Source organism: Syngnathoides biaculeatus, chromosome 4 (assembly GCF_019802595.1).
Source record: "Syngnathoides biaculeatus isolate LvHL_M chromosome 4, ASM1980259v1, whole genome shotgun sequence".
Taxonomy (NCBI): domain Eukaryota; kingdom Metazoa; phylum Chordata; class Actinopteri; order Syngnathiformes; family Syngnathidae; genus Syngnathoides; species Syngnathoides biaculeatus.
In genome coordinates this window covers 1,014,414-1,032,743 of record NC_084643.1, presented here as the reverse complement: position 1 = coordinate 1,032,743, position 18,330 = coordinate 1,014,414, and the positions used below count along the sequence as shown (strand labels likewise).

The 18,330-nt window shown below is 46.0% G+C and overlaps 1 protein-coding gene and 1 non-coding gene across 10 annotated transcripts in view; one reads left to right on the top strand and one right to left on the bottom strand.

Moving 5' to 3' along the window:
- adgra2 (adhesion G protein-coupled receptor A2) overlaps positions 1–18,080 on the top strand; it is a 66,421-nt gene extending 48,341 nt beyond the window's left edge. For 4 of the 9 annotated variants that reach the window (XM_061818524.1, XM_061818520.1, XM_061818522.1 and 1 more), the window contains 17 exons: positions 5,435–5,506; positions 7,221–7,292; positions 7,379–7,450; positions 7,765–7,928; positions 8,006–8,219; positions 8,312–8,476; positions 8,551–8,749; positions 8,838–8,987; positions 9,885–10,046; positions 10,147–10,347; positions 10,438–10,627; positions 12,689–12,897; positions 12,967–13,094; positions 13,207–13,330; positions 13,408–13,556; positions 14,145–14,234; positions 14,390–18,079. In XM_061818524.1, the coding sequence (XP_061674508.1) occupies positions 5,435–5,506; positions 7,221–7,292; positions 7,379–7,450; positions 7,765–7,928; positions 8,006–8,219; positions 8,312–8,476; positions 8,551–8,749; positions 8,838–8,987; positions 9,885–10,046; positions 10,147–10,347; positions 10,438–10,627; positions 12,689–12,897; positions 12,967–13,094; positions 13,207–13,330; positions 13,408–13,556; positions 14,145–14,234; positions 14,390–15,809 (3,781 nt within the window). In that variant the 3' untranslated portion in view covers positions 15,810–18,079. Of the gene's footprint in view, positions 1–5,434; positions 5,507–6,952; positions 6,973–7,220; positions 7,293–7,378; positions 7,451–7,764; positions 7,929–8,005; positions 8,220–8,311; positions 8,477–8,550; positions 8,750–8,837; positions 8,988–9,884; positions 10,047–10,146; positions 10,348–10,437; positions 10,628–12,688; positions 12,898–12,966; positions 13,095–13,206; positions 13,331–13,407; positions 13,557–14,144; positions 14,235–14,389 lie in introns of those variants that run through there. The other 5 variants (XM_061818528.1, XM_061818527.1, XM_061818525.1 and 2 more) reach the window with 4 other exon arrangements.
- trnat-agu (transfer RNA threonine (anticodon AGU)) lies at positions 11,514–11,586 on the bottom strand. The gene has a single exon. It is a non-coding gene; the product is annotated as a tRNA-Thr (tRNA).
- Positions 18,081–18,330: the final 250 nt, after the last annotated feature.

Genomic DNA, 18,330 nt, shown 5'->3' with positions numbered 1-18,330 from the left:
TAACCATGATTGGGGAAAACAAAAGACGGCTTCTCCGTACACAAAGCGTGTTGCGGCCACACGTTAACCTACTAAACCTCTGTGCGACTGACGGTTTATTTTCTTTTTTTAAACACGCATTGGACTCATTTGAGAACAATGCATATTGGAAAAAAAAAAGTCTGTTGGGGAGAGGTTTACCAAAGTTTAATGTGTAGCCGCAACATGCTTCTGTGTACATTGGAGACGACTCCCTGTTGTTTTTGGGGTTTTTTAACGCATTCTTCTCAAATGAGCCAACTTGGCATTATAAATACTTTTTGGGAATTTGAGATTGAGAAGAATATTTCCTACCTGAAATGAAGCGATCGCTACACAGGGGTGTGTGTATTTTGGTTGGGCACCATCCATCGTGTTTAATTGCCGAAATCCATTGATATTTTCTGATATTTTCAGCTGGTATTCAGTAGAATGATCTCTTTGAATATCTGTCCCGTCTGTTGTAACAACCACGTGCACAACAAGTCTCCGGCATTGTGCATATTCTGCTCCGGTTCAAAGTCCCCCACACTGTCTGGCAGCTCTTTTTGACCGGCAGTATGGCGCAGTGAAAATGGTGACGTCACGTGCACGAGCTCTATACGACCCAAAGCCACTGTCCCTGTTCGAAAAGTGTTCCCGTCGCATGAAATCTTTTATCAGCAACAAAGAATCACTAATGGCAGGCACCTTCCCTGCGAGCTGAGCCCATAGAGCCAAAACAAGCGCTAAAGAGGTAATCATCTGCCTCTTTGGTCCGTCCAAGTGCCAAAAATGAAGTCAACAACATGTTGAGAGCTATAAAGTTTTTCTTGGCAGGACAGGATCGCACTCCTGTTGCTGCAGACTATAAAACTAAGAAGCGACTCAGGAAATGTTGCACAAAATAAAAGTGTTACTCCTGTGCACATCTCCATTGACGGTTGTCTCAATTACCGACATAGAAGATAAGATATTATTCACAGCAGCTCATCTTTGTTTTACTAGATTTTGCTTTACTTTTCACAAAGAAATCAGTCTTCGGATGAAAACAGACAAAGGTTGATTAGGTGTCCAATCTCAGGGGAACAGAGCAAAGAAAGAAAATAATCAGGGGCAATGGGCAGCAAAGCAGGAAATTAGCAGAAAAACAAGAGCTCTGCAGATCCTGGTTTCCTGTTTTGGGGGAAAAGGCAGGAGTGTGTTTGGGGGTGCGGTACAGAGACCCCATTGTGAATAAGTGTGTTAAGGAGTAAGGAGGTGGAGTCTGAACTGTACACGGACAATTTTGCTCAGCGCTCAATTCCCCCAAACCACCTGCCCCCTCCCTGAGGGGGAAAGCTAGCTTGTGAAAAAAAAAAGGAGAAAAAGGAAACTGTAAAAATAAACGAGTGAGGGCCTCCGCTAAGACGGCAACCAGACAGGAAATGACACGCGGAACAAAAATGGTTCCTCTGACCTTTGTCAGGAAACAAGGAACTAGTAAACGCTTGTTTTTGTATTTTCCCCCCAAAAATACTTCTGACACACAGATACGCTTATAAGAGGAAATACATGTAAATAGAACTGCAGCACAGGAGAAAAATAGAATTGCAGTAAAGATTTTTTTTGCCTCAGGATTGCGACGGCTTTCCATAAGAAAATTACAGGAACAGGAAATTCCTGATTCTCGTCTAGCGATAATGAGTGGCCATTCCCCGGCCTCAGTCATTTTTCCAGTTCCCTCCGGGGCCGGGCCCTAAACAATGTCAGTTGAGCACTCAAGTCCCCGACGCCGTGCTTCTTATATCGCAACTCGACACGTCTGGGCTCTTCGGCACGTCTTGATTATTATTCTATCGCTGCCCTCCATGAACATTGTTTAATCTGGTCCAATACACTTTATTTAAACAAACACGAGGTTCCCGAAGTGCTGCGCAATGCTGTGAAAACACAGCAAATATACAAAATAAGGATGAAAGCACAAAAAAAAGAGCTAGAAATTACATTAAGTGATCAAAATCATCGTAAAATAAAATACACTACCCGCACAACAAGTATACAAAGAATCAGACGTGCTAATGGACGTTGAAAGCCAGGGTAAAAAGATGAAGTTTTAAACGAGGATCTAAAATGAGACAGTGATGAGGGTTGACTGATGTGAAATGGCAAAACATTCCACAGTTTTGGAGCCGCAACGGCAAACGGTCCTTCACCTCAAAGTTTCGACTTGGATCTTGGCTCTATCAGGAGCAGCTGGTCAGCTGACCTTAGAGAGCGGCTGGGAATGTTGGGGTGCAGCAGCTCAGAGAGGGATGGCGGGGGAAGGCCGTTCCAGGCTTGAATTGGAAATAAAAGAATTTTAACACTGGTGATATACATTACACTCATATTTTCTTGCGGCACAACATTTTGAACCGGTTGGAGACGACCAAAGCAAGATCCACTAAACCGCATGTACTGTAAAGTGGATTGCGATAATCCACTCCAGTGGTCTCAAAGGCCTGGATTACAATTTCAAAGTGCTGTTTCTGAAGGACCGATTTTGATTTTCGCTAGCTGCCTTAACTGAAAAAAAGTAGCTTTAACCACGGCTTTAATTTGGGTGTCAAACTTAAAGATCTGTGTCCACTTTTACACCCAGGTTGTTAACGATGGACTGTGCTAAGGGACTCACGTCAACTCGGGTCTCTCAAAGAAATTTCACCAAAGACCAGGATCTTTTTTTCCACTAAAATTTAAAAAGTAAAGAGACATCCAGGCCTTAATATCATGTAAGCACTTTAGGAATGGCTTAGCACAATAGGAGTCTGAATTTTTATGGCAGGCATAGATCTAACTGTCATCTGTATGGCAATGAAAATAAATACCGCGCTTCCTAAGAATTGAGTCGAGTGGAAGGAAACAGATGGAAAATAAGAGCGGGCCAAGCCCAGAATGCTTTGGCACCCCACGTGAAAAAGCAGCAGTGGATAAAACAGAGTCAGCAAGGCTAACACAAAAGGTTCGCTGAGACAGGTAGGGCCTGAACCATTCAAGTGCTGGACCGCTGATGCCCACCCACTGCTCCAAACTAACAATCAGGATTTCATGGTTCACTGTATCAAAAGCGGCAGTCAGACCTAAAATTACTAGGACAACACAGTGAACCGAGTCAGTAGCTAAAAAGATGTCATTAAAAACTCTTCAAAGTGCTGATTTGGTGCTGTGCAATTATTTTAAACAGGATTGGGAAAGGCTCAATAATATTTTGTTTATTATTGTTGCTCTTCTCTAGCCGTGCTGCCCCAGGAGAAATCTTCAGAAGTCTTCATAGAGTACAGTAGTGCTGACTCGTCGCTATTCGTATTTGCAGTCTTGAAGGACTCCTGAATCATAGTTACATTGTTACTCCCTGGACTGATCCAAAATAATAGTCCAACAAATGAAAAAGCCAATTGGGTTATGCAAAAACCTTTTGAACTAGTCTTGGAGGACGTTTTTTTCCTCCGCGTGTTCGTTTCATTTCAGGTAGTGAGAATGTTGGTTATCCAAATAAAGGCTGGAGACTTCGAAGCTTTTTACTCACAGAATATTCCGGGCACCTATGAGTTACAGACAATGGCTGTGGGAGATCATAAGTGCACAGGTACAGAGAAAGCACACATCTTTTATCTTGTCAGAAAGGCGGACCACGGGCGGTATCGAACCTGTGGCATTTTCGGCTAGACAAAGAGTTTTTGCCTAAGCCGGTTCTAGCTGGCAATGCATTACTAAACAGTTTCCAGTATACAGTTCAGCAAGGTTAGCCTACGCGCACAGATGCGCGATATCGCTCAAAGACACATCTGGTTCCAGAACAAATTATGCAGTAATTACTAAATATGGGCATAAGACACACTTCAATAGCAAGAGAGAACACCGGCATGTTTTGACTTTTGTGTTTTAACTGTTGCGTCTCGGTATGAATGTTTTTTCGTTTTAGTTTAAAACGGCTTACTTTAACCTGCATCCCTCACCGTACCTGAGCCTGATGTGGTTCGGATGCAAAAACTCAAATTCAGGATTCATGAGTTGATGCTAATCACCACTTATTTGTTCACAGCTCTTACCCTGCGCCATCGGATAAGAGGCCCGATTGGTCGAGCAGAAGAAAGCCTGTCAGAACGTCGGAAAGCAAACATAGCACCATATACTGTCGCCGCAACTGCACTCCTTTTATATTTTCTTGCTCAGCACGCATGAAGCTTTGAAGTGTATTAGGTCTGATATTATCCTTACTTGGTGACAGCTGTTGTCAGACGTCAAGCATCGAGACCGCTCAGATGTGAAGTTCTTGTCGGGGTCTGCTCAAGAGGGCACGCCGATAGTCATCACCTATGTATCAACCTCACCGGAGCTGCAGTTTCTGGGTAGCTTGGAAAGAGACTTGTCGGTAGCGAAAGGATGTTGCACAACTGATATTCAGTGGTTCAAATTTGCAAATTATGTCATTATGCTTAGAAATTTCAACTTTTTATAGACACTGCACATGATTGTCACATTTGCACGATATATGCTATATCTGGAACTGGTATCTATAATCCAGCAAAATTTAAATCCCAGATGTACCACACCTTTTTTTTTTTTTTTTTTTTTGCAGAATCTGTTTTCAGAAACCGCCGTCCTCTCCCGGTTTGATCAAAATAGCTCTGAGGTTACGCATGGCGTAAGGCAGCGCTGCTGAGAGAAGTGAGGAAAGCCAGATTTTGTGACCGAGAATCCCCTGATGACGCCTCGACTGCAGTGGCATCCTTGATAGAAATAGAAGAGATAAAAGCCACATCCTGTATAGGCTGCTGTTAACGCGTGTGCGCAGAAATTCGTTTGATGCAAGTGTGATGAAAACGGGCATTTGTCATGCTGGGAAAACTAGGACATTCCAACTTTCCCTGACCATGTCCTGCAGATAACTATCAGTCTCCTGACCTGCTTGGCCCTCACTACTCCCATCAGAGGAGTGCAAAAAAACAAAAAAAAAAAAACAAACCTTGGACGTGAAATCAAACACGGGACAAAGTTGATTGGAGGGGTGGGGATTTTGCTAAATGCTTTACCACATGGGTGTGGAAGCGGAATGGGAAGCGGCTGGAGGAAAAGTGCGGTGGGGAGGATGAAATCAGAGCTTCAAAGACAGCTGAAAGAATTCATATTTATCCGCCACTCGGAGCAGATAATACTATATCGAGAAGATGACTTATCTGGTCATTTTAGGGGCCAGTTTCTCGCATCAAGCCCAGGTGGTTGCCGGATAAGGTTTCCTATCGCTGCGCCGTACCCTGCTGCGTCCTGCTTGAGGAGCCACGTTAGGCCATGAGAATCCCTCCATTGCTTTTCCCTTGTTTTGTTTTATAAAGCGTTCCTGTGAAGGGTCTCCACGAAGATGTGTCAACATTGCCCCCGCGTCTATTATATCATTTGATATGTTCTCTCTCCGCAGGGATCTCAAGCACAACTTAATCAGCACCATCATGCCCGGAGCCTTCCAAGGCCTGTCTGAGCTGCGGAAACTGTAAGTGGATGCGATTCACCTTATTCCCGTTCACACGAGCAAATGTTAGGGTCATTATGAAGGTGTTCCATCTTCAAGTCGGCCATGCAAAGAAAACAAAAAGGCGCTCTGGTTTTCTCAGAAGAGTTTAAACTTCACATTTGAACTGCTTTCAATTTGGTTGACCTGCAAATTTCTGTTTGACTCTTAAGACGAGGCAGAGGATGTTTCTCAGTGTTTGTCCTCAGGTTCTCAGGCCTCTTAAGATGTATGCTCACGATGTATGTATGACTCGTACCTGGGACCCTAATCTGGATAAGCAGTGTAGAAAATGATAATGAAGTGAAAATGATAGCAATGTGCACCAGGCCCTCAGATAGAAAAGCAGCCCCATGCCATGACCCCAAGGCCACCAAACTCCACATACAAAGGACAAAGTTTTACTTATCTTCCAGAAATGCTTATATATGCCAGAAATTTCAAATCATTCTTGAGCCTACAACAGGATTTTTCTCAAAGCCAATGAGCCATTTGCACTAAGATTTTGGAGGATCGCCACTCCTAGGGAGACGAGCAGAAGAGTAGAACTTTCACCATTTATGCACAGTCTGACTAATTATAATTTGGATTCTTGAAGTTATTTGGAGGGTTCACATAAACTATGTGAACCTTTTGAGTAGTTCCTTTCCACCATTTGCATCTTGGGGTTAGTGGAAATCTGTCCAGCATGACTGCAAATTTGGTACCTGGACTCAGACAACTTAATACAGGTCGTAATATATGACAAAAACATTACATGTTGCATAAAAATGCTGCCATTACTGGGAGCCAGCTAGCTGCTGAAGCAAATTTGAAAATTAATTGGTTCAAGAAACAGTTGCAGTTCTCAAATCGTTTACCGGCAGTACTGATTCTGAAGATTGACAAAACAGCACATGGAGACTGAAAACTGATTGAACATAAAAATTTAATACCCGTGTACACATACTACAAGCAGTACAGCCAAAGAAACTTTATGAAATATAGTGCATAGACTGGTGGAAATAAATTATTACAATTTCGCGAAATAAAAAGAAAGGTTGTCAATATCGAACAGTGCTTCTTCAAATTTCAGATGATTGGTCATGTAGCACAAAGCAACTCCTCATCAATCTCCGCGAGAACTGTTCCCCGCGCAGGACAAGATGGCGGTCCGCTAGTCAGCGGAGGCGCTGGCGGGTGCCGCTGTCATCTGCGCTGCACCGCGTGACTCGCCTTCCCTCGTTGCCCCCCCTGCTTGTGTTTTCCCTTCAAGGTCTGGGGCTTCTCAAAACAAACAGGGGGGAGATAGACATGCTTTGGACAGTGCTCTGCTGGGTAGCGTCAGACGAGGACCAGAGCACATCTCTCTGGCTGCGGTGATACATCACACTCGGGCCAGGGGCCCCTGCTTTCGGTGATAAACATTTACTGGTGTTCCATGGAGCCACGGAGTAGAGATAAGTGAGGTGAAGCCTTCAGACCTTTCTTATTTTGACGTAACTTTACAGGCGGTCTAGTGGTCCAAAAACGATCAGCGGTAACGTATTGATGACGGAGGCAGAGTTCAAAAGAAAGCCTTCCTTTTCGTGCACCGTAGTTCCATCCGATGTCACAGGAACATAACGTGACGGAGCCGTGATCTCATCCCTTACTGAGACACATCTCATTGATCAAAAGTAACCAAATGCGTTTCTCGGTCTTTCCCCTCTTCCAGCGACCTTTCCAACAACCGCATTGGCTGCCTGACTCCAGACATGTTCCAAGGGTTGACTAATCTCACGAAATTGTAAGAGGAAACTACCACGATCTACTTGCATTCTCTGCATCTTAGGAAAACGACCGATATGTTTATCCAATTTGTGCTTGGGGTAGGAACTTATCTGGAAACATCATATCAACCTTGGATCCGGGCGTGTTTCAGGAGCTGCCGTCGCTTAAGCTTGTGTGAGTCTTTTTCAGCCTCCTCACAATATCCCGGCGTCACGTTAATAATTGTCGACTTACGGTAAACACGTGTCTATTCTGGAGTCGTGTATTGCAATCCTCTCAGGAACTGTGGAAATGCAAATAGATGCTGGCCCCGAGCCCAAATTCCAAAGAATCAAAGAGTCTTTGGTGAATGCATCACAACATACCATTATATTAAATTATCCATTTTCAACCCAGACTGAAGTCTTCAATGAACCTAACGCGCATGTTTTTGGGGAATGCGGCACGAGTATGAAGTCGTGTCTCATGACCGTGCGTTTTGTCACCAGGAACTTCAACTCAGAATATCTGTCATGTGACTGTGGGCTGCACTGGATCCCTGGCTTCTTTCGCAGCAGCTCGGCTCGACTGGGGGATGAAACCCTGTGTGCCTATCCGAGAAGCCTGCGGGGGAAACCCCTACGAGGACTTCGGGAGAGCCAGTTGAGCTGTGGTGAGGATTTGCTCGCTCGGGTTGAAATCTGGTGCGATATGGGCCAGTCTCAGACATTGTCTCCTCTGTCGTGCCAGAAGGCCCCCTGGACCTGCACACCCTGACGCTGCTGCCTTCCCAGCGTCAGGTGGTCTTCAAAGGAGATCGACTGCCGTTCCAATGTACTGCTGCCCTGGTGGACAAAGTCACCGCTTTGCACTGGCATCACAACGGTCACCTAGTGACCTCTGACCCGGAAAAGGGTGTCCAATTGGAGAGCAATGTCGTACATGATTGCACCTTTGTTACCAGGTAAAGAAAACTGCCACGAGTGCCCTCGGGCCACGTTTTCTTTGACAATGTGCACTGAAATGCGGCATATGTTGTGCATCTTTAATACCCAGTGAACTTATTCTATTCAACGTACATGTGGAGGCCAGTGGCGAGTGGGAGTGTGTGGTTACAACCGGGAGAGGAAACACATCTCGCTCTGTTGAAATAGTGGTGCTAGAGAACAGCGCCTCCTTCTGCCCAGAGGATAAAGTTGTCAACAACCGAGGAGAGTTCAGGTAAGTTCGAGTTAATGCTGAATGTTTAAATGTGCGTTGGTCACGTTCTTCTCTGGGGCGGGGGGGAACTCCAGGTGGCCAAGAACTCTGGCGGGAATCACCTCCCATCAGTACTGCCTGCAGCTCCGTTACCCCTCCCTGTCTGTAGAGGGGGACGTGGAGCAGAAAAAAGCCTCTCGCCTGTGTGACCGCTTTGGAAATTGGCAGGAAGGCAACTACACCAACTGTCACTACACAAATGGCATCACCCGAGTCCTGCATACTTTCATCCTGGTCAGTAAAGGCTGCGGTCTTGTGCTCAATGCGTCCTGGGTGTCAAATATCAGACTCCAATTTGTTTCCCCAAACGTTTTTATTGCAGAGGCCCATCAATACATCAAACGCTGTCACTCTGGCCCACCAAGTGCGCACATACACCCTGGAGGCGGCGGGCTTCACCGACTCGGTGGACGTGCTCTATGTTGCGCAGATGATGGAGAAGTTTATGGAATACGTCAGACAGCTGCAGGAGGTTGGAAATCGTTGTTACGCGCGCGCAGCTTGTGCAAAGATGGCAGCTGTCACGTCTAATTTTGCTTTTGAAATTTGATTCTCATTGTGTTTATAGCTGTAAGGCTAAGTCAGAAGAAGGCATGCAGTTATTCATATTTTACATTCAATTTGGCAACAACAAAAAAATCAAACTTCAACTTACCCACAAATGTACGTGGGTGACTGGTTAGAGTATCTGCCACAAAGTTCTGAGGAACAGATTCAAATCCCGGGTCCACCACTAGCTGACTTGAGTCTGTGGATCTCAGCGCCCAACTGGGGTTTTATATTCCGTTAGCATTTCTTGAATGTATTTCCAACATAAACCATTACACCAGTGGTTCCCAAGGCGGGGTCCACGGACCCCCAGGGGGTGAAAAATGTCTTTCCAGGGGTCCGTGATGTGAAGATGAAAAAACGAAATCGTCTGCAAGCTAATCATGATGTGAGAGTTCCCCTTTCCAGTGTTGAACCACGTTTTGATTTATTGTGCAAAAATAAAAAGCAAGCGCACGCCAGCCACGAAAATTGAGTATTTCTTTGTACCAGAATGGCATAGCTATGTCCAGCACTACATTTATTGGCGAAAGTTGAGGTTGGGGGTCCGGGAGGTTTTTCAACGACTCACTGGGGGTCCGGGCACAGGTTGACTTTGGGAACCGCTGCATTACTCCAATCTAGCGGAGGGACATTTAATTATTCTGTCACATCACGTCACTCGTGGATAGATGACCAAAGATGAATGTCATAATCGCCTGAGCATGGAAGTGAAATTGGATGATTGGCACAGATGATGCTCACTCACAGCACACTAATGTGTCACGGCGCAGTGATTGTGAACATGAATCATATTTTGGTTTGTCTGTTTTTGCTCCAGTTGTCAGAGGTGTTGGTAGAGATGGGCAGTAACCTGATGCAGGTGGATAACCAGATCCTTGCTCTGGCCCAGAGAGAGAAGAGAGCCTGCAGCTCCATAGTGGGCTCCTTGGAGTCTCTGGCCTGGCCTCAGCTGCACAGCCACGCTCAGGACTTCTCCATGGTAGGAACTTTGTAAAAAAAAAAATCTCATTCTATCTTTGCGTATCAGATCATAACCCGTTTGAAACACGACTCTCTCGTTCTGTTTTTGGTTTGTCCAGGTGTCGAGGAACATCGCTATGGAAGCCCACTTGGTTCGACCGGCCCACTTCACCGGCATCACCTGCACCGCATATGAGCGTCGTGACGTCTCGACAGCCACCGCCGGAATGGAAATGCAGGAGTTCACCCACGAACAGCAACTTCGTTTTCGCTGCAGCACAGGCACCCACAACACATCTCTGGACAATTTTCCCCTCAAGGTGAGCGTTGAGCATCACTCGTGTGCATTTATTCCAATGCATTAAAACCACGCTTGTGAATTTCAAGCTCGTTTTGTTCCCTTTCTCTAGAGTTCAGTCGCCGTGGCCTCCGTGACCCTGCCTGCTACTTTGTTTCCTTCTGATGCGCCTGCAGACTGCAAGCTGCAGTTCGTGGCCTTCCGAACTGGAAGCTTTTTCCCTCTGACTGGGAATTCGAGCGGCAGCGGGGGACGCTCCCAAAGGCACAGTGTCAACACTCCGGTCATCTATGTGGGCCTTGGTGAGCAAGAATGAACTCCACCTCCACCTCTCTTCATCTCATCACTGCTGAATGATCCTCTTTCAAGTAGTTACAGTCAAACGGTTTGCCCATCCCACTGCATTTCTCTTGACACACAAAAATTCCATCAGTGTTCCTGGTGGATGAATCCCCGCCAACTTTTGACACAAATACGATAACCACTTGCAAAATACAGTGAGGTCAAATGCAATAGCTGGATTAAACAATTTAATAATGACACTCTCAGGGAATTTATCCATTTTTAATAAGATATGCATGTGGGTATAGTGAGCAGTGGTTGATAAACACAAGTATCAAAATAACTCAATATATATAAGTAGATTGAAGTGAAGATGCTGCAGACTGAAATGTACCTAAATCTTCTTCTATCCTTTCGGCTTGTCCCGTTAGGGGTCGCCACGGCGTGTCATCTTTTCCCATCCAAGCCTATCTCGTGCATTTTCTTCTCGAACACCCACAGTCCTCATGTCCTCCCTCACAACATCCATCAACTTTTTCTTTGGTCTTCCTCTGGCTCTTTTGTCGGGCAGCTCCATCCTCAGCACCCTTCTGCCAACATAGTCACTCTCTCGCCTCTGAACATGTCCAAACCATCAAAGTCTGCTTTCTCGAACCTTGTCTCCAAAACATCCAACTTTGGCTGTCCCTCTAATGAGAACCTGAGAACCTCAGCATCTTCAAAATTCTTCTGACACACCAACGCAAAGACACAATGTACTGAAATGAACTAAAAGTTTCTTTCAGCTTGTCCCTTTCAGGGATGCCACAGCGTGTCATCTGAGATGAACGCACATATACGTTTGGCACAATTTTTACGCCGGTTACGCCGGATGCCCTTCCTGACGCAACCCTTCTCAGGGAGTGGAGGCCCCAGTGGGATACAAACCCACAACCCCTGGTTTACTAAACCAGTGCTCTAACCACTGAGCTACAGGGCCTCAATGTACTGAAATGTACTAAAATATAACATTCAAAAAAACATATTTTCAGTTCATTTTGTAAATGGGCATCAATAGGAAATATTTTGCTTCTCCAAATCTGTTACGTCATCTTCGTTTATGCTCCCTGGTTCACGGTCCTCCACGTCACTGCTTTTTTTCCACCTTACAAAATTCTGAGATCTCAATCAATTAAGATCTTCGACAATCACCGTCTGAACTTTTTTTTCCACATTGTATCGTCATCTGCAGAATATAAAAAAGTTTGAAATATAAGGGAAGAAAAGTAAAAACTCTGTAGAAAAATAAATACTCTGAAAGAATACATTCACTCATAACGCTGTGGCTCGTCGTTGTATATTTTCATTTTCTGGGAAACTAGCAGGTTGGTTTCCTGGAGAAAGCCCAATACTCCGAACCTCCTGAATAGTACACGTGCAATAATATTGTACACATCCAACGGTTCAAGGTTTTATTGCAATGCTTCAGGATAGAAAATGGTTTTGTCTTATTCTCTGCCAGTATACGGAAACTATTACAGCCGCCAACCCTTGAACAAACAACATGAAACTGACCCTGAGAAAAACACAGAGAATGCAAATCCAATCTATTGGAAAACAAATAGATATCGGAAACTGAAGCATTCTGAATTGAACCGGTCAATCATTAGGAAATGGGATTCGGGGTAGAAATGCTGTTTTACCTGGAGAAGAACCCGCCATTATAATAGTTTCAAGCACGTTAGGCAACAGCTATTTACAGCTCAAAGTTTGTGTCCAACAAATACATTTTCTTGCACGTTTTTGCACATTCCTACATGTTTTGCAATAACACTCCACTTATAGTAGATGTTTCTGGATGCTTTTACATATCCTTGGTTGCAAGGATCGTCCTTGTATTATCACTTTGGTATTTAAAGAGGGTGATGAAACCTTGGAATCGTGCAGGAGAGTGCAAAACGTGTGGGAACATGCGGGACCATTCGGGGGCGTATGTGATGGCGGTTCATGGAAAACGGACACACAAACTTTGACCTTGAAGTGAATCGATGTCATTGGACCATTAATGACTCGGCCAATGGTTTCTCTCCTCTGCGATTCAGACGGCTGCGCTATGTGGAACCACTCAGAGCCCGTCTGGGTCTCGCTCCGCCACCTGTCACCTGGAAGCGACGGCGTGGCGGCCCAGTGGAGTCCCAAGGCGCCGAACAAACACGGAGGCTGGAGCCCGGAGGGATGCCAGCTCGTCCGCAGCGGCGGCAGCACCTCCACCATGCGCTGCTCTCTGCTCAGCAACTACGCCGTGCTGCAGGCAGGACGCCGCTCACTGACCCGACGCACGCTTGCGAGGTCATCATTTGACTTGAGATTTGTCATCTAGGAGGTGCCGGACTTGCCCAAGTCTTCACCCATCTCCGCTCGGGTGCTCCACCCTGTGGTGTACGCCTGTACTGCACTGCTCCTCCTCTGCCTCTTCACCATCATCATCACTCACATACTACACCACAGGTAACTTCACATTGTGGTACATACGGTACATGCTGTGCCTTAAATGTTACCACAAACTTTCTCATGCTATTGAATTAAATAAAATGCAATGGTTTTCTATTTCCCTTAACAGTTCCATTCACATTTCAAGAAAAAGCTGGCATACATTACTGAATACTTGCTTCCACATCGCCATGACAACAGCCATCTACGCAGGAGGCATAAGCCTGACCAGCTACCCGGTTGTCTGTCAAGCGGTAAGATTTTTTTTTTTTTTTTGCTTGACGTCCTTATTAGTAATGTGAAAACTTGACGTATGAGCGTCATGCGACAGGTGGGCATCGCGCTGCACTACTCCTCGCTGTCAACCCTGCTGTGGATCGGCGTGAGCGCCAGGGTCATCTACAAAGAAGCTATATGGAGAATGCCGCCGCCGGCAGAAGGGGATTCTTCCGTTCCGCCGGCTCAGCGACCGATGCTCAGGTCAGAGCGAGAACTCGCCTTCACCTCCTCTCGTTCCAGAAGATTGTCGTCGGCTGTCAATACGGTTTATGTTTAAGACAGATGCGGATGTCCTTGTGCTCGACCACCCGGACTGCGCGGCGTTAAAGGCATCATTGTGCCCGACAACAAAGTCCTTCACTTTTTTAGGAAACCTTGAAGGATTTCTGTAACCACATGAAGCTGTAAGACAAGATGTAGGCGAGAAGAATGTATGAATCCGGCCCAACGGGGCAGAGGGAGTCGCTGTAAATCTCGGAGATTCAGGGGGTGCACTGTCTTTCCAAATAATCCCTTGTGTTTGTCCTCTCCTTGGCCTCGTCTTGCCCCTGCGATCCCACAGCAAAGATCATCCACCGTATGCGCTCCTCCGAAGCCTCTTTGTTGCCCACTCAGATATATTGCGCCATTTCGCAATAAATCTCAGCCTTGTTGACCTTAGCCGGCTCGGAAAATAAAGGATCACACAGCTCTATTCATATTACAGCCGGGGACAGATATGACACAGTCTTGCATGCGTTGGAAATGTCACAGCCAAAGGTCAAACAGATGTTTTAACTCTCGTTCAAGGTTCTATTTGATTGCTGGTGGCGTTCCTCTCATCATTTGTGGGATCACTGCAGCTGTCAACGTCAGCAACTACGGAGACAACAGCCCTTAGTGAGTACCGGACCTCTTCGTCCTTGAGCCGACCCCCCTTCGACTTTGCGATTACGTTTAGCGGCAAACTGAATCATTCCGTGCGATTGGACAAATTCACAATGACGTCCTTGTTCTGCGTTGACCCTTCGCTGATTCTTGACTGCCTCTTGCAGCTGCTGGCTGGTGTGGCGCCCCAGTCTGGGGGCTTTCTTTGTCCCGGCAGGCTTGGTGATGTTGGTGACTTGGATCTACTTCCTGTGCACTGTGTTCTGCCTGAGGCAGCGTACAACCAAAGAATGCGCAGGAACCGCACCGTCTTCTCCTGCGATTGAGAACCAGCCTGCACTGGCCGGAAGCGTCAGCCTTCTTTCTACAGACTCAGTTGTGGGTCCTTTAAATTCCAACGCGGCATCAGTGGACCAGTACTCGCTAAAGACACAGTTTTTAATTTTGGTGGCCACCCACTTCCTGTTTGTGGTTCTGTGGTGTTGTGGGGCCATGGCGGTGTTCCTGACTGGGCACGCCAGCTTGTTGTTTAGTTCTCTTTACGGAATGGCGGCCATCGCCCTAGGGGTGTTCCTGGTGGTGCACCACTTCTTCCGACGAGCAGATGTGCAGGCTTCGTGGCTGCCGTGCTGCCCGGGTCACGGCGGCGCCCGTCCCGCGTCCGCCTACGTGCGCACCTGCACGACGAGAAGCGCAGCGCAGACCTCGGAGCAGGGGTCCCAACTTTTCATCAACTGCCATCAGCCCGGTGACTCGCACAACTCTTCGTCGACTCACTCGTCATCCACACCGAGCGGCATCAGCAGTGTCGGACCCGGGCCCTGCAAGCTCACCAACCTGCTGCAGGTGGCGCAGGACACTCCGAGCAACGCCTCGCGGGCCGCTGCCAGTATCAACACTGGCACCAGCACAGACAATGTCGCCAAGCTATCAAATCATATTTTTCCCAGCATTAACTCTTCGGTTCCAGTGCATCCTCAGAGAAGGAAAGTGAACAGCAGGACTAAGCAAGGCGCCGGCCAGTACCACCATCGGGGCGATGGCAGAGGTCACTACCGTCTCAAAGCCTTAAGGACAGCAGGAGGCGGGGGCAGCCTCGGAGCTTTGGGTCCCACGGGCTCCGAGCACCTCAGCTCATCACACGGGGGCCATAAACAAGCCACCAGTGAGAACGGGAGCGTTCATCACAGCCTCCCGGAGAGCCACGCGGGCCCGCTGGCAAACGGAAAGCGCGTGACTCAGTCGGTGGCCACCAGCCCTTCGGAGGGCAGCGACGGGGGGAGCAGCGGCAGCCGCAAACCTTACCCACTCCTCCCGTCAGCCGCCAGCAGGGTGGCCATGAACGGCGCGCACAGACGTTGCATCAGCAGAGACAATCTGAAACTCGCGGCGGCTGCGGAGCGGGAGGCTAAGCGTTGCTCTTACCCTTTGAACAGCATCACCACGACCGTGCCGGGGGCCGCCGCTCCGAACGGCGCCCTGAAGAACTCGGTCCTGGAGCTGGACCGCGACTTGAGCGGCACGGATCACTCCCAAAGTTCTCTGGGAGTGAAGAGCAGTTTTTGGAAAAGCGAAACCACTGTGTAATCTGTACTTGTACATGAACTTCAGTGTTCCCTTGACAGCTTTTTGTGATGAGAAAAGACTTTTAAATGTGCTCCCGTTTAATTCTAAGTAATTTAAGACCGATCCAGGACCCCAAATTGCTACTTAAGTTTCCGTGGCAAATCATTTGAAATGGTTAAAAAAAAAAAAAACTAAGATATTCTTTTTATTCAACAGACAATATTGCAGAATTGTGCATATATGAGGTGTATGTGGATTTAAGTTTAATAAGAGATTTATTATTTTAGTTTTGATCTTTCTATGCATTTCAGAAGACTTTCATAGTATACAGCTTTATTCAATTCCTTTCATGGTCATGTTTTCTTCAATTTGTGTGCATGCGCACTGTGTGTGTGCGTGCGTGCGTCGCTGTACATAATCCATTGTCAAAAAGAAGAATGTGAGATTTCTGAATACAGACTGCAAATAATTTTTTTCAGCATTATGGATTCCCATCCGCACTCCTGATAATAAAATCAAATTGTGGAGGATGTACATATGATTAACAAATGGGATATATATATATATATATATATATATATATATGCATGTCAGTCAGGTATCATCCATTCTTGTGGCATTTGCTTATCAAATGTTAGGCAAATGGTTGTAGACCAGCAGTTCATTTTTTAATCTTTGCATTTTATTCAGCTACTAAGGAAGTTGTATGAGGAACTTGGCCTTGCGCTATCAATCTTATTGTCACCATCTTTTGCCCGTTGTTCAAAGGAAGTCTTTGTGCAATCCAGAGAACGATACAACAAATGGAACAACTTCCTAATACGCACACACATTGAATAATTACTGTGAAGAAAATAAGTATTTGAACACCCTGCTATATTGCGAGTTGTCCCATTTAGAAATCATGGAAGGGTCTGAAATTTTCATGGTAGGTGCATGTCCACTGTGAGAGAGATCATCTAAAAAGAAAAATCCAGAAATCACAATGTATGATTTTTTTAATGATTTAAGATCATATTTGTGTGATACAGCTGCAAATAAGTATTTGAACACCTGAGAAATCGTTGGAATTGTTAATATTTGGTACAGTAGCCTTTTTTTGCAATTACAGAGGTCAAACGTTTCCTGTAGTTGTTCACCAAGTTTGCACACACTTCAAGAGGGATTTTGGCCCATCAGATCTTCTCTAGATCAGACAGGTTTCTGGGCTTTCGATGAGAAACACGGCGTTTCAGCTCCCTCCAAAGATTTTCTATTGGGTTTAGGTTTGGTGACTGCAGAGGCCACGCCAGCACCTTGATATGCTTTTTAAGGAGCCACTCCTTGGTTTTCCTGGTTGTGTGTTTCGGGTCATTGTCATGTGGAAAGACCCAGCCACGACCCATTTTCAATGCTCTGACTGAAGGAAAGAGGTTGTTCCCCAAAATCTCACAATATGGCCGCAGTCATCCTCTCCTCAATACGGTGCAGTTGTCCTGTCCCATGTGCAGAAAAACACCCCCAAACCATGATACTACCACCCCCATGCTTCACAGTAGGGATGGTGTTCTTGGGATGGAACTCATCATTCGTCTTTATGACCAAAAAGTTCCATTTTGGTGTCATCTGACCACAAAACTTTCTTCCATGACTCCTCCGTATCATCCAATTTGTCATTGGCAAACTTAAGACGGGCCTTGGCATGTGCTGCTTTAAGCAGGGGAACCTTCCGTGCCATGCGTGATTTCAAACCATGTCTTAGTGCATTACCAACAGTCGCCTTGGAAATGGTGGTCCCAGCTCTTTTCAGGTCATTGACCAAGTCCTGTCGTGTAGTCCTGGGCTGATTCCTCACCTTTGTAAGGATCATTGAGACCTCACGAGGTGATATCTTGCATGGGGTTCCACTCCGATTGAGATTGACCATCGGGTTTAGCTTCTTCCATTTTCTAACGATTGCTCCAACAGTGGACCTTTTTTCACCAAGCTGCTTAACAATTTCTCCGTCGCCCTTTCCAGCCGTGTGGAGTTGTACAATTGTATCTCTGGTGTCTTTGTACAACTCTTTGGTCTTGACCATGTTACAAGTTGCAGTCTGACTGATTGCATGGGGTGGACAGGTGTCTACATTGCGTCATGTATGACATTAAAAATCACAAATTTCTGCCTTTCAAAAATTACATTTATGATCTGGGAGAGATAAAATTAAAAAAAAACCCTCCCAAATAAGGTACATTTTTCAGTTATTATCATTAGTTAATTCACTATCTTGTCCTTCATTCACAATGTTAGCTCCCGGAATATATTGATTTGATAGCATTAAAGTAAATTATTGCGGTGGTTGTGAGGCAGTTTTGTATTTTTATCTTGCATGAAGAACAAACTCATTTCCGACGAACAGTAACAGTTGGAGGCAGTTTATTAGTCAAGATGTTCTTCACAGTCCCAGTGTCACGTCCTTATGGTCGCAAAGCATGCTGGGATCGCCTCCTGTTTCCCAGCGACGCCGCAATACTGTTTTGATAACATAAAAGTCAAACAACGCAAGCTAGCTCGTGGAAAA